Source organism: Poecile atricapillus, chromosome 8, assembly GCF_030490865.1.
Source record: "Poecile atricapillus isolate bPoeAtr1 chromosome 8, bPoeAtr1.hap1, whole genome shotgun sequence".
Taxonomy (NCBI): domain Eukaryota; kingdom Metazoa; phylum Chordata; class Aves; order Passeriformes; family Paridae; genus Poecile; species Poecile atricapillus.
Genome location: NC_081256.1, coordinates 18,229,653 through 18,245,571, shown reverse-complemented (window position 1 = coordinate 18,245,571; position 15,919 = coordinate 18,229,653). Strand labels below are relative to the sequence as shown.

General features: G+C 49.4%; 1 protein-coding gene across 4 annotated transcripts in view; it reads right to left on the bottom strand.

Annotated features, from left to right (window-relative positions):
• The window catches only part of DIS3L2 (DIS3 like 3'-5' exoribonuclease 2), a 186,528-nt gene that overhangs the window by 6,662 nt on the left and 163,947 nt on the right, over positions 1-15,919 (bottom strand). For all 4 annotated transcript variants that reach the window (XR_009278081.1, XM_058843466.1, XM_058843467.1 and 1 more), the window contains exons 16-17: positions 3,388-3,571; positions 2,120-2,206 (exon numbers count right to left, since the gene is read on the bottom strand). Coding sequence is in view for 3 of the 4 variants with exons in the window: in XM_058843466.1 (XP_058699449.1) it covers positions 2,120-2,206; positions 3,388-3,571 (271 nt within the window). In the remaining variant the exon portion in view is untranslated. The remainder of the gene's footprint in view (positions 1-2,119; positions 2,207-3,387; positions 3,572-15,919) is intronic.

Genomic DNA, 15,919 nt, shown 5'->3' with positions numbered 1-15,919 from the left:
TCCTTCATCTGTTACAAGGCTCCTGGCATGCCAATCCAGGCATTCCCTCAGGCACACACATTACCAGTTGTTTCCCACCTCCCTCCTCCTCCAAGAGGCTGATGTCTTGACTACCAGCACGAAGTGAAGAAGGAAGACACAGGCTTGGCACGACCAAGGGTTAAACCTGTGGACAGGTTGTTTAGGCTGATTTAGCTGCAGCCTTGTCCCTGAAACATCAGCTTTATCACTGGGAGCTGCAACATGCACAGGGATACAGGTGACTCAGTGCCCCGAGCAGACGTTCTCGCTGCACCATCTGTCAGAGCAATGGCTCAGCCCTGGCCACCGGCCTGGGCCCCTCAGTGGCTGTGCTCCGCAGCTGCCAACACTCAAATGTGTCCTCTCCCCCGTGAGGGACCACGACATCCAGCAGGATGGGGCTGACTCTTCCATCTTCTCTCATGCTGGTGGCAGACAGCAAAAAAATACTCCTTGCAGGGAAAGCTCCTTCCTCCTGGAAGCTGTTTGCCCCTTTCCAAGGTGTTTTGCCTATAATGGGAGTGTGCCAGGCAGCAGGTTTGCCACATATGAGTGGACTGTGCAGCACACCTGAACACACAGGCACCTTTGTCTTCTGACAATGGAATGAGATTAGCTCCTGCCGAAATCATGTCTCATGGAATTACCTCCTTTAGAAGTGCTTTTTTCTCTCTCTGACATCTACTCTGCAGAAGACTTCATCCTCAAAACCTTGATAGCTCTTTCATGTAATGAACTAATGTATTCACAAGGCTAAATCTTAATGAGAGCCACTGTGTGGTATCTGAAAGCACTCCCACCACTTTTCCAGCCACAGTCTCAGGACACCACAACGACAAGATCTCAGCAAGTCAGTGGGACCCCAAAAGCCCATCTCCTCCTTGGTGCCACTGCAAAACTTTCTCCTTGCTCATCCATCCTGGCCAGCAGCCAGGCTTGCTCCATGTGCTGCTACTGACAAAGCCCAGGCTTGTGCCACAGGCAGCAGGAACAGAGAGGGACTCAAAGGAAGTCGTGTCACCAGTGCACCTTCCACCAGACAAGGAGGATGTGACAGAAGGGACCAGGGTAACCCAAAGCACGATGTGTGGGATAACACTTCCAGCTCCAGAGGACACTCCCTGATCTTTACAAAGCAGCCTCCTGAGCTGGACGCACATGATAGGGTGATTTACTAAATGGCCTCATACCCCAGTTCCAGTTACAAACAAGCATTAAGTCCCAGAAAGACAGCAGGACTTCAGGCAACTGCTAATGAGTAAATGAAGCAAATAAGCTAATTAGAAGAGTGACAGTCAAATGAGTGATGTTGGGAAGATGATTCATTCCTGCAGTGATAAGCAGGCCACAGCAGAGCAATCATTTCAGGAGCGTGCCCCTTCTCCCCCATGGAGTAGGACTTTCCTCAGAAGAGGTTGTGCCGTGCCCAGCTGCAAATGCAGCTGATGCCTCACAAAAACCTTTTATGATGGTGATAAACACCCAAATAAGTGTCCTGAACTACAGATGCACCAAACATGACAACTGGTGTGAGCAGCGCAAGCCTCCATTGCAGTGACTGTCAAAGAAAGACACCTGGGCTGGAGGAAGACTGAAGGGTTTCCAGAATTTTCCCTCTTCCAAGAGCAGGTACCAGACTGTATTTATGGCCAGTTGCACACCCCTACTCTTAATTCATTCTTTGGACCATTTGAGATACCACAATGTGAAGAAATGGTGCAAAATGAACCATGGAGCCCACCACCAGCTGTTCACAGGGCTGGGTGCTTGTGAGTCTGCTAACAGCCCTCATGCAACTTCAAGGGTGCAATATCCCAACCAATAATAACAGGGACACTGAGGACCGTGAGGAGAGACTCAGCCTGACCTTGCCATCCAGTGAAGTATTGTTGCTCAAGGGATACTCCCACTGCCAGCTGCACAGGGCTGGAGGCACTGGAGGAAGCTGCTGGCAGCCCTGGAACACCACGTTCAGTATTCATTCACTCCCTCTGTGTGCAACAACCAGCTTGATAATGCAGAAGGGGTGAGGACTGAAGATGGAGCCACAGCAGAAAGCTACAAGCAGACATGCCCGACGGCACAGTGCTGCTCTCACCTGCATGGGCCTGGAGAACATGTAGGTCAGCACTTCTTTCCTTGCTCTGGAATATTTGTCAGCACCAAATGTTTCACTTAAGCTTTTCTGGAGGAGAAAAGAGAGAGCATTCAGTGTTGGCATGTTATGGTGGTAAGGGACCCAGGCAGACCTTACTGGTGCTAACAGCAGCTTGTCAAAGCCAAATTTCCCTTTTTCCCTAAAATCCCCTTGTAAGCCAAAAGGTGCATGTTAAACTGGGCTTTGCTATGGTCCCAGAAGCCCTGGTAGGACTGCATACACAGTCCTGAGCCCTGTCTCTCCTCCTGGGGTCAGTGGCAGAGAGCACCCAGGGCAGGGGACTGCTGGCTCTGTCCTCAGTTGTACAGTGTGAGAGAGAGCCTGTAAACCCTCTCTGCAACTGTGTTTGGCTCCCATCCAGCTCCTGAGAGCTTCAGCACATGGACTAATGGGACTCTGGGGAGACATGGATATGGGAAGTCACTGCCTGGGGGTAGCAGTGAGGAAGGGCTGGAGAGTTCAAAGTGCAGGAGAGGAGCTGAGTGAGCAGCCCTGCATCTGCTGACATAGGCTGGGCACAGCCAGCAAGCGGGAAAAGCAGTCCCAGCTGATGGAGGGGCATGCAGGAGGCCAGCAGGGATGGGATTAACAGAGGATTATCCACAGTCCAGTTGCGGTGAGTAAAGAAAATCCTTGAACCTGCACTGTGCTGTTCAGCTGGAGTTCAGCCCCAGGACACGCTCAGCAGAGGAGTGCTTGGATACTTCTTGCACTGGCTGCATCTGACCTTTCCCAGCACTGCTCTCCAGTCCTTCCCAGTCACCCCACTCCCCACCCTGCCCTCCCCGAGACCTGCAGCAGCCCAGACAGAAACAGCCCCTTGCACAGCTGCTTCCTTTGTGGTGTGGAGCAAATTCCCTGCCCAGGATCTGCTCAGTGAGGGAAATCTGGGTGTCTCAGTGAGTGCTCCTGCACTGAAACATCCTTCCCATTGCGGGGAGGGCAGTGCAGGGGTCACTTGCAAGGTCCTTCCCACCCGGCTCTAACCTCTGTGCACAACATGGCTGACCAGGACAGGCTGGGCCACCCCTGCCCATTACTAATGGGACCAATAGTGAGGGGGGGAGGTGTTTTGTTTTGGCATGGCATAGTTGTCAGCTCTGCTTGGGCAGAGAGGGACAGGGGATAAAGCACATGCTGCCACAAACATGCCATCACGTAGCTGCCCACCCTCGGCCCCCATGGCCCTGCCAGGCCAGCACACTCACATGCAGGCTCCCTGCGCTGCTGAAGTCGATGTCAAGGCCAACTTGGTTGCAAAAGTCCATGAGGTCTTTCAGCAGCTTGGTTTGGGGCTGGGGGTGGCGGCGGAGGAAGGCCTGCTCGGGGAAGGAGCGGTAGATCTGATGGGCCACGGCCATGTTCGCCAGCAGCATGAACTCTTCAACCAGCCTGCAGCACGAGAAAAACAACCCCAGGCCCCAGTTAGACAGGGGGGGCCCCTGGGAAGCCAAGCCAGTCCACAGTGATGGGAACTAATACGACACAGGGGGACAGGGGAGCAGCTTGTAGTTGCTGTCATAAGCACAGATTAGATGTGAGACTGCAGCAAATCCCCCCAAATTCTCACTTTCTAGCAGAGGTTTCCCCAGGGACTCAGAGTAAGCTGTCCTGCTGGTGCAGACAAGCAGAAGTCAATGATAAATTGACAGCTTAAATGAGGATAAAATAATCTCCCTCTGGGTCATTTTATCTCCTGAAACGCTTGACAAGCAAAACAAACGCCATGCAAAAGATAGCACGGAAAACAAACACACATCTCTGTCTTCCTGGGCCAGAGCAAACAGCGTCTCGCTCGCTCCCCCATCCTGAGCTCAACATGTGTGGTCAGGACCCAGCACCGAGCCCTGCCCCACACCAGCTCCCAGCCACAGCACAACACAGCGCTGTCCCTGGGCAGGACAAGCCACCAGTGCTGCTCCAGCAGGGCTGTCTTTGGCATCCAGGACATGCAGGGACTCCACAGGCTCCTTCGTACAACTGGCAGAGTGCTGGGGTTTTCCAGGCTGGGGTGAGCCCCTCAGTTTCCATCTCTGAATGTACATTCATTGAATGGAAACCTCTGGGGTTACGCAGTGCTCAGGAAAGCAATCCCAGCACTAAGAGATAATCTTTGGTGTGTGTAAGGGTTGTGCTACCAATGGCAGGGCTGTGCCACAGGGGACTTGTTTAACTGGGCCTGATAAGCAAGAAATGTGCTTAACTGGGCTTCCTGCTATTGCCTGCATGTATTCCCAGGGCTCCCAACTGGTGCTAATTGCCAAAAAAGATAATAGATTTACAGAAGTAACCTCATCCTCCCAGCAATGCCTGAGTGAGCTATTGCTGATTATGTCAGCTCAGCCTTGCTGCTCCTGCAGGCAAAGCAGGGATTTTGCAGGGCTGGCTGGGGGAGCAGGGCTGCAGCCAGTGTTCCTGCAGCTCCCAACCCTGGTCACTGCTGGGGACACTGGCCAGGTGAGATATGCAGGGCGCTGCACTCCTGGGGTACTCTGACTGCAGTGATACATTCCCAGCCTGGAGTACTTGGCAAGAACTCGAAAGAGAACGGAAATAAAGACATGCCTGGAGGAGGAATAAGCACCTGACAGTGATCATCATCAGCAGAATTATTAGTCTTTAATGGGAAGGAGCTCCCTTATTAAAAGCCCTGTGGATTCTCACAGAGGGTTTTGTGTCAGAGGCCAACACTTCAGGCCCCACAGGGAGGGCAGGAGGGACATCCTGGCCCAGGGGCACTGTGGGTGGGGCAGGGCATGAGCAGCAAGGTCTAAATGGGAATGGGCTGCCTGCCCTGTCCCCTGGAACACCTGCCCCTGGGGATATGCCAAAGGCCAAGGGCTAGGTCGTGAGTGGGCACTGCCCTGTGACCCGAGCAGGATCAGGACAGGCTCCTGAGTGGCCACTTCCAAGGGGGCTGAGCCAGGCTCTTGCTGCTCCTGTGCAACAGAACCGGCAGATGGCAACCTCGGTCCCTCTATGGCCACCGGCTCCAGGGGGTGCAGGACACTGTGGCCCGGGGTGTGGGACAGCATGGTCGGGGGCACTGGGCACCCCGGCTGTGGGACAGCCAGTGGCAGCCAGCAGGTTATGGCATGGCCATCCCCATCTCCTGAGAGTGTGTGACACGCCATTCTTACCGAGAGGCACGTGGGGAACAGTGGCCTGAGGACAGTGAGAGGCTGTGCCAGCCCATGCTCACACCTGGGAAGCCCTTTCTGCCCAAGCCAGGTCACAGCGAGGCACAGAAAACAGGGCAAACTGCAAAAGGCAGCACCTCTCCTTCCCAGGGCCTTTGGTGCAAGGAAAGAGGGAGGCATTTCCAGCATTAGCCTCAGCTACACAGATGCACGCTTGGGCAAAGGTTGGCCATGGAGCTCCCCCTGCATCTCCCTTGAACTGTGGCCCCTATGGAAGGAGCAAGCTCATTTTTAAGGACAAAGCAATAAACACCTGTGAACAAAATCTCCTCCTTGTCACAGGCAACACTGCTTGAGTATCCCACGTGCTCATTGCACGTCCCAGAGATGAACACTATAAGCAAATGCTTCAGCACACTGACATTCCTGTTCTTGTTGAGCACTGGAGTGTAAACCCCTCATCTCTCATCTACAGTGACACCTTTGGCTGGATGCAATTTCCACCTGATTATTAAGTTATCCATTTTGTTTTACCATTCTGTGGCTTGGGCTTTTACAGTTTCCTGGAGATACCCTCATTCTGATGTTGTAGGTACTGAATGGAAGCTCATACCTGAGCATCCTCCTGCCAGCGATGCTTTTATTCTTGAAGTAAAACTTACAGCACATACTACCCACTTTGCTCTGCAATATCCCATCCTGGGAAGCACCCAGGAGCTTTGCACCCATGACAGGGTGTGCAGGATGTGACCACGGATATTCAGAATTGAAAAGCTATTCCTGCTCTCTCATCCAAAGGCAGAGGCAGGCTCTGGGAGATGCATCTGCAGTTCAGGCTTTCAAAGATCAGGTAACACGGATAAGGTTGGACACTGTCCTGTATCTGGGGGGAAAAGAAGCCCCAGGATCTGAGGGGTTGGTTTGTGTCAGCTCAGGGTAACAAAACAGTGCCCTGGGAAGGCTGCAATGCCCTGTGGGCTGATGTCAAAACCCCTTGCAGGGACAGAGGGTCCTTCCCAGCTCTGGATCACTGGGGGGTCATAGAGCTGCTCCCCAAACGCACACCGTTCCAGTAGCCCTGCAAGCTTGAAAGGGAAGAAGAGTGTGGGGCTGCTCTATAAGTCCTAGTCAGATTTGTTCTGCATCAGGAGTTCAGGGAGAGAAAAGCAGGTTCCAGAAGACACAAGTCACAGCTGGGGTAATCCAGAGCATGTGAGAGTTTGCCGGGGTCAGAGGGAACAGGCTGGGGACAGTGAAGGAGCTGGCACCTGTGCCTGGAGTTAAGCCACGTTACCTCTTCCAGCAGGGCAACGGGTCTGGGGCTCGGGACACAAGGAGGGAGAAAAGATCTGCATGAAATAGCTTAATGTGGTGACCTCACTGCACCTGAAAGGAAAACCTTATTCCCAATAGGAGCTCACACAGACTGCATGGGATGTTGGTGACTCAGGTGGATGAGCCAGGGCTAGGACTGCCCAGCAAGCCAGCAAGGCTTCACATGCTGAGGAGCTGGAGGGCACAGCAAAGCTGCTGCCTTCCTGTCCTCCCCATGTGGCCTTTCAGTTGCACTTTCAGCTCATGTTCTCATGAGCTAATAAATTGAACCAGGGCTTCAACTAAGCAAGCACTACACTGTGGCTTGGAGAAAATCAATGGATGCTGAGGCTGATGGAAGCAGAGGTTGGCTGGCAGAGCATGGACCCAGCCCAGTGGCTGGTGCTGATGTTGCTGGGAGCTGTGCTGAAGCCCTGCTAACTTGTCGGCAGGTCAAACGACGAGAGGTTTTGGGGTTTCTGTGGGTTTTTTTTCTTAAAACAGCCTAGCTTGGAGTCTGGCTCAGTGCAGCTGGCAGACTGGAGTACAAAGAAAAATATTTCATGGCTAAAAAACGGAGACAGAAAGACTGGTCCATCTGAACGCGCACTGAATGAATCCCATGTGAAATGCATTCTAACGCCATCACTACAGTTTCCCCTGGATTAGCTGAGCTATCCTTGGCTCCTGGCTCCATAAAATCCCATAAACAATCTGATCTGAACTTTTGCCCTTTCTGTGCTGATGTGAGGTTTCCTTTGCTGTCCCACAGAGAGGGCTAGGGGTCAACAGGTGGCTGTCCCTCCCATAGGTGCTTGCAGATCCCAGCCATCCGCTAACTGCTGCAGGAGGGAGCATTTCCAAACCTGTTCCATACATCACTTAACATGTGCCCATGTGAGGGGAAGGGGAGGGAGTGATAGGATGGCTTTTGAGCTCTGTAACATGAACATCTCCTGTCAGCTTTTTCAATACCCAGATTTTGCTTATGAGTTATGTGGATGAAACTCATCGTCAGCCTTCCTTATGCAAGAAGTCAGCTGGAGTGTATGGCTTACACTCACCTCTAAGTTTCAAATGTGACCAAGGAATACCAGTGCCTAAATCTCACCAACTTCTGGGGAGATTTCAAGCTCCCGAGATGCTTTTAAACACAAGTCTTGGTGCTTTTCAAAGTATCTTTGATAGTCATAGGTTCTGTAGGGAAACAGACACCTATGAAAACATCCAGCTGAATAGGACTGATGACATCTCAATTACAGCCCCAAACTCAAGCTAGTGGGCTGTAATTCCTCTCAGACAGCTCCTGCCAGTGCCAAATACCTATAAGATGTGGGAAGAGGAGCTACACATTCAGACCCTTGACCTGCTTTAGTTACCAGCATTACTATTTGCTCCATTAAATGTTAGGTAGGCCCTTCCCAATCTCTGGACAGCAACCTTGGAAAACTACTGATACCCTCAGCAGGTTGGTTGGTGGCAAATAAAATAATGGCTTCTCATGGCAAATCTGCAAAGAGAGGCAGGGCAAGTAAAATGCCTGTTTGGCTGCTTGTCTCCATGGCAATGCAGCTAGGCTGCACAGCAGCCATCGAAGTGCCCACTCTCCTTGATTAACTTGACAAATGACATTAGCAAAGAAGGTTTTGCTGAAAGGGAGAGACAAGGAATACTTTGTGTGCAATCCAGTAAGTGCAGGAAGGAGGCAGGCAGCTTCCTTAAAGCAAAAGGACACAAAAAATCCTGCTGTTCCAGCAGGGTAACAGACCCAGGGGCTTCAGAGCAAATGGCAGTGAGGTGGGGCTGAACAGATGAGCACAGCTGTTCCCCCATAAAACCTTCTGCACCTCCATCCCCTCCTACAAGATGTAGCTGATGGGTACATCCAGGTGTTGGAAGAGTTACCACAGCTGAGGTGTGAGAGATAAACCCGAAATACCACACAGCTCTTCCATAGCAGGGTTCTTGGCTTTTGATGGGCTGGAGAAGTTGGTCTTTTCTTCACATGTAGCTCATTGTGGAAACCTGCTCCCAAAAGGATGGAGCTGAACTGTTCTGAGCTGGAGTCTGAGCCCCCCTTCCAACAGTGGTCCCTCTGGCTGGGTGAGCTGCCACCAAGTAAATCCCCAGCATTTTTCCAGCAGTTCAGACTAGAGCCAAATGTGACCAATCTCTTCTACAAGGGTTATCAAACTTCCTTCTCCTAACCCATTAAAATATCTCATCTGCTCCTCTCCATCTTGTCTCTCCCTTATAGCACTTACTCCCTCCTACAAAAGGAACAAGACTTCTGCTGTTCAAATTTCTTCCTATTTATGGATAGATTTACCATCCCAGATCAGCAAGGGTTAGTGCTTCAACCTGCAGTCAAAATCCTCTGATTTCTCAGCCCATACCTATGTGGCTGCCTCAGGTGTGTCCAGCTCCATTCTGGGTCCAAGCAGGGTTAGAACAGTACAGCTTTGACAGCGTCAAACTTGAACCAAACCATGTCATAAAAGACTGGTGCTGAGAAAGGCAGCCCTGATGTGTCTGTGTGTGTCTGAGGGAGCTCTAAAGATGCTGATGGATTTATGTCCCCTTGCTAAGGGCAGTATACTGCTGAGATCCCCCACTCTCTGCTGGCTTGGAGGGTGTTACTGTTACAGCACGATCTCATACCAAACAGGAGATCTACAGCTACCTCCTGCGAATGGGACTCTAAATCCTGCTGCATTCACCCACAAAGTCACCTTCCACAAAAAGCTGCAAGTCCTGTTCACATCCAACAGGAGCAGCATCAGCTGAAGGAAAACAGTAAAGAAACAGCAGCACGGCTCAACCAACAAACCCTCTCCAAGGTGTTAAGTCCAAAGATGCTGGATGTGGTATGACTTTTTCTTCTTTAAATCGTGTTCGTTTATTTTTGATTACAGCTCTTCCATGAAGCAGAGGAACTTGAGAGGTTTCTATAAAAGCTCTTCTAAAACCAACATTAGCTAATCCCACATCTCCTGAGAGTGCAGCCAATGACAGAATCATGCTCTTTGGTGAGTAGCTGAGCCGGCACTTGCAATGGCTCTTTTCCATGCAAAATTATGCAAGAACAGTGTGCTGTTTTCTTGGTGACACTCTGCCTATTCAACTAACAGGAGCATCTTCAGCCATCTACTCTGGAACAGCACTGCTGCCTGAAGAGCCATGAAAATCAAATCCCCTATTATCCAAAAAAATTGGATTGCAGTGTTACATATGAGCCTTGCAACGTTGGTGTGGAGCTCCTGCTGCCAATGACACTTGCCAAAAGACCAAAAGACCTACTTTTTTTTTTGAAAGAAAAAGTAGTAAAAGGCAAGAATGCTGGTGGTTCCTGGCTTGATGAAAGTCATTTGTGCTCCTCTCACAGCTAGCAGTAGCCTTGTACAAAGTATAGCTGAATAATGGAATTACTCCACTTTCTGAGATTGCTCAATTAGCTCTTGGTTAAAACTGCTAACATTGAAACTTGATGAGAATAGCAGCTCTAAGGCAGTTTTAGATTCATTTCTTACTAAGCTAGAATGGCTTTTCCCTATAATGAACTCCCTTTCCGGGGCATAAAGAGTGCCCTTTATATTAGCTATGGTGCCTTCCCAGTAATAGATGCCTACAACACAAATGCATGGGAGGGTTCTCTGAATACAAATGTCACTTACAGACCACTCTCACACCTTGGGGCTGGAAATGCCACAAGCCTGCTCTCTTTGCTTTATCCAAATTATCTGTGGTACAGTGGAAAACCGTTTTAAGTTCTCAATACTGACGCTGGGCTCCTGAAGTCATTTGGCATGATTAGGAATTAATTGCTTAAAGCCTGATGTACTGGTTTGCACACAGGGATTTACACTGCTAGAAAAACCTCAGCCATTTGCTTGAGTTCCTTTGAAATTACCAACACCACTTTGCAGCCCTGTTAAATGAAATTGCTGACTACATCTGGCAGCACAACGTCAGGCCAGACGTTGCAGTGCTGGATGGCACAAGCGGCCGCAGAGCCTTTGGGATCTCTTGGCTCTCAGCTGTGTGGGTGCAAAATGCACCCTGCCCAGCCTGCAGCTCTGCACCCACATCTGTGGTCCATATGGAAGGGATAAATTCAACACCTGTCTGTCCTACCATCCTCCCTCCTGTCTTGATTCAAATGGCAAAGGAGGCATCACTGGACTGAAGTGTTGGTGCTGCAGAGGATGCAGTCACTGTGGGCTGTACATCTTCATTAAAGGTTAATATGACTGCAGTCTGCTCCTTTTCATGCAAATTGGTGACAACCTTCAGATTCCTGGTGTGGTGCTGAAGTGCCCCTCTGTGCCAAAACAGAGTCTTCAGCTGCCTCGGGCCAGGAATGAAAGCTTAGACCTGCACACATGTGCTGGGCCACACAGGATGTGGAGGCACAACTTCAACAGGCTCTCTCAGCCTCAGCTCCACTTTCTCCACAATTTTCTCAGGACTGTCACATATTTGAGCCCAGGGCAGAGGACTTTACTCTCAGCATCACACAGAGAGGAAGATCTCCATCCAGGAATGGCCTTCCTAAATCCAGAAATCCCTTTTTTCATGGGCCCCAAAGAAGCCCATGGAGTGCTGCTCACTCAGTGTGGGCACACAGCCACATTTACATCCCCTTCTAGAAATGTCTCCAGTCCCCAGGGCTGCCTGGCACTGCCACACCAACCTCTCACTTGTGCTGGGTGTCAGCATCAAAGTGCCAGCGATGTTAAAAACCCTCCCTGAACACACAATCCCTTCACCTTTGTGAGGAAGACAATGGGAAAGAGTTTGCAATCCTTGCATCTCCAGGAGCTGTGCAGTTGGGAATCCCAGTCCTGCTTTCCACAGATCTGTGTCAGACCCAGTTTGCCTTTCCAAGGAGCCACTAGCTCACCAAGATCTCAGCTCTCAGAGACAGCTATGATGGCAAGGGCCCTGCTCCCACTCCTCAGAGCCACAGGGAAGAGATAAGGATGGATCACTAATGCACAATGCTGTGCTCAACTAACAGAGTGATGACCAGCTGGGCTGGCAAGCCTTACCTCTGGGAATGCATTGGGATGCTCCCAAGCAAGGGTGCTGCCCAGCCACCTGGGGCCAGAGCAGGGACCTGAGACCTGAGTTTTCTCCAGACCATGGTAATTCTTGGTGGATGAATGAGCTCTGACCCAGGCTGGGGCAGAGAAGAGAGGAGATACCTCACAGCCAGAGTCCAAGCTGGACTGGCAGTCCACATTCCTGAGATGTGCAGTCTGGTATGCCACTGGCTCTGAAAGTGACAAGACACTTAATATTAATGTCATCCAGAGTCTGGCTAAGAGGAGAATGGAAAGAATTCCTGAATGAATGCAGACAGCCCCTCTGCTGACAGGAAAGTCTCCAGCCGCACACATCAGGCCAGTACCGCCTGTTATCAGACTGTCTTTCCCACTGGAAGGAGGAAGCAGGAATGAAAGGCACTTTCCCTCACCATTAAAAGTTTATGCAAGTGATTTATGGGTCAGAAAAATTAGCAAGTGCGTTGCTGAGTGCTCCATACAGCAGTGTGTGTTATGTGGCTGCTGACCAGAAATGCCAAGACCCATTGCAAAGGGCAGCATGATGGAAAGTTAAAGATGCTTTTTGCCGATTTAGTTAATTAGCCAGATCTTTTCTCCATCCCCTGCAGCCCTCATTAATGTAATATTGAAGTAAAGAAATATTAACAATTCAGACAACACATTAATATTAACACAACACCTGCAAAATGCAAGTGTTAGTCCATTAGGTAAACATGATCTCAAGCCATTGAGGCAGAAATAATGTTCTGACATTTCCTAGCACAAGTATCCTGCAGACATACTGTCCATCACTTATGCTCCATTATAAGCCATGGCCCCTGGTACATGGGGGGCTCTTCATCTATTACTAGCCCCTGAAATGATGAGAAAAACTTACATTTCCATTAAGACATTTACCCGTTCCATATGGAAAGTGTCTTACTAAAGCCATGTCATGAACCAGAAAGATCAAAAAGGATTTTTAAAAGGATTTTATCTCTGTGCCAGCAAGGGATGGAGATAAAACCTGAACCTGATAGCTTGTAAATATTAACCTACACTTGGGAATGCTCCAGAACATCAGCTTTCTATTATGGTGGTTTCATCTGAGACAAGTTTTCATTAAGGGAGAAGCAAACAGTTAATCACCCAGAGAACTGATAGTGCCACAGGGAGTCACAGACTGCTAGAACCAGCCTTCCAGTTTCACATTCCCAGCTGATCTCCCAGACATTCCTGCTGAGGAGACATTCACACCTTATGTGTGTTACACCCTTCAGCCTTTGGATTTGCATTTTCCCAATTGACCTGGCATTAAAGAGTTTATTACTTCCAAAGCAGGAGACAACTGGATGGACAAGGGGGAAATAAAGAATACTGGATGAACATTCCAGACTAGAAGCATACTCTGAGATGGTCAATGACTGGGAGAGCATACGTGTACCAACCAGGATGTGACCCAGGCACAAACAAGGAGTCTGCAGAAACTCATGAAGAGACGAACAACAAAAGGTAACAACAACAAAAAAATAAAATTAAAATACCAAAACCATGGAAAGTAATCTACATAATCTGGCAGCCAAAGGCAGTGGTGTCATGACAACTCAACATACACTCCTGATGTTCATGAAGTGGAAGTCAGGCAGTGACTTGCTAAGTAATGTCCTCTCCTGCTGCAAGTCTCTGGTCCAAGCAATGCAGAGTAACTTCAAAGTTGGATTAGGCTGGCCTTTCCCAGCTGAGTTCTAGCAATCTCCAACTTTCTCACAGCCTCTCTGGGTGCCTGTGCAAGTTCTTAACTATGCTCACAAGAATTGTTTGGGCTCATGGGAAGAGACCTCCAGGAGAAGCAATCACCCAGACTAGCCAGCCTTCAGCAAAGGCCTTTCCAGAGGAGGACTGCTCAGGAGAACCTGGCTGCAGATCAAGGGAATCAGAATGACCACTGGGACCACTGGTTCTAAGAAGATTTGTGTCAGAAAAACATGTGTAACTTAGCAAGTTCCCAAGGTCCCCAGCAGACAACACCCAAAGGCAGCGGCTCCCTGGCCATGGGATGCTCTGCTAGGGGTTCTGCTTTCCAGGCAGGCCATGGATCAGGGCTCACAGCACTGCCCAGCACTGCTCTGGTCTAACCTCAGATTTGCAGTTGTAGCACTGAGTGTGGGCAGGTTAAGGGGAACAGTTGTATCAATACAGAGTGAGGGATCCAGCTGGCTCTGGCTGTATTATTCTTGGTCTGAAATGACTGCAAAGCAATAGTGAACCTTCTGGTTACCAGGACTTTCAAAGACATGGAAACCCGAAGGGGAGGGAAGCAAGGTACAGGGGACACTGACAGCAGATTGGGGTTAAAACAACCAATAAAAGTTGTCGGGGAAACAGGCAACACAGAATTTGGGGGTGATGTTTTCTAAATATGCTACTGAAATACTCTGGATAGCTTCTACTTTTAAGCAGCCTCTTGGCAGATTAAAACGTCCCAGAAGGTTTTATATCCAACTCCTACGATCTTAAACTAAATATTAGGTGAGAAAAACATGCTTCTAAGGAAAAGTCAAACATAGCCCTGAGTGAAAAACAATGATCAGGAGAATGAACATATTGGGTTTGTTGAATATACAACCAACATCAGTTTTCTTGCCCAAAAAATAAAGCCAAGGGAATAAAATGCAGAGATGAGCAGAATGGAAAAGCTGCAGGAAATTTAGGCAGTCTCTCCCCACCCCACATATTTCCCCAGGCAGGACTCTCACCCTGCCTGGCCTCAGCCAGCAGGCTTGGAGCTTTGCCTTGAATTCCTAAGAGAGCCTTACCCCCTCTGCAGCAGGACAGGCTCAAGGTACAATGGGTCTTTTCCATCTGTAACTTCTCTCCTTTGACTTTTATGTGCATCGATTCAAAAGCTGTTTGATTTACTGATGCAGGGGATGTGAAGAGTCTGGTTTGGTCTAAGGACAGCCTGAGGTTAAAGGCAGCAATGCAATTTCACCACCCTGTCCATTACAAGAAAATGTTCAGATCTGGATTTACAGTGACGTTCTGGTGAGCCCACACATGATGGCAGGCTGAAATTAGCCTCATTTACACACCGGGATTGAGGAAAAATGGATAAACATCCCACTGGAGTTGGACCCCCATGGAGAAAGCTGAGTGGCATGGGAAAGGGTCCTGAACAACACCTTGGAGGGTGTGTGGCTGTGGGTGACGGAGAGCTGTTTGTCTACAGATGGAGCTCCTGCCAGCCAGATGGCAGATGAGGAGAGATGAGGCAGTTTCAGTGAGACCATAACAGGTGAGGATGAGCAGCATGGGACCCATCACTGTAAGCAAGGGAGAATCGTATCCTTCAAGTCCAGAGATGAATATGATGACTCTCCAGAGCTGCATGGTAAGAAAGGACTTTTTTTCATGTCCCAGTTCCTCTACTGAGATTGAATAGAAGTGAGAACAAGCTCTCTTTGATGCCAGGGTCTGCAAAACCTCACAGGCTGCTGGGTGAATTTAGCAAATACCTCCATCCCTGATTGTCGCAGTCATAACCCGGTTACTCCAGCTAGTTCCTCCACTGACTTTTATGGATCCCTCAGTTCCATCTATGAACAGAGAAACCAAAGCTAGATCTGTGATGATATCCTGAAACTGCTCCTTTGGGCCAGGGTTTTACTAGACGAAGTGAAGCTTGGTTAAAATTAAGACCCAGGTGTGATGAAGAAGAACTCTTGCAATGTTACCTGCCAACTCTTCCAGAGTTCAGCAGCAGCACAGATCAACGTTCTGAAAAAAACTGCCAGAAAGTAGAGACACAGATCTGTCAGCCCATTTGTGCTGATGAAACAGACGGATCTCAGCACTGGATCATGGTAAGATTTGCAACACTGTCATCTTGCAAAGCCTTGGCAGTGCCTTTTAATCCTTGGAAAAGAAGCACTTCAGGCATCAGTTCTTGACTTTGCATTTCAATGCTGCAAAGCCAAAACAACATCTCTTGGAGCACATGGCATATCCTAAGATGCCCTGGAGCTTTCTTGTCCTACAGACATTGAGTAGCAATCTCCAAATGACAAAACAGAAATAAAACCATATATCCTCATGCTTTGGTGAGCCTCCAATCCAAGCCTGACAGATACCTGGCTATGAGTGCTACGTCTCTCAGACTGCTTAACTCTTGAATAAACAGGGGAAATGTACATTTAGAAGAAGCCTGCTTTTATCCTTCTCCCCCTTCAAATCTAGTT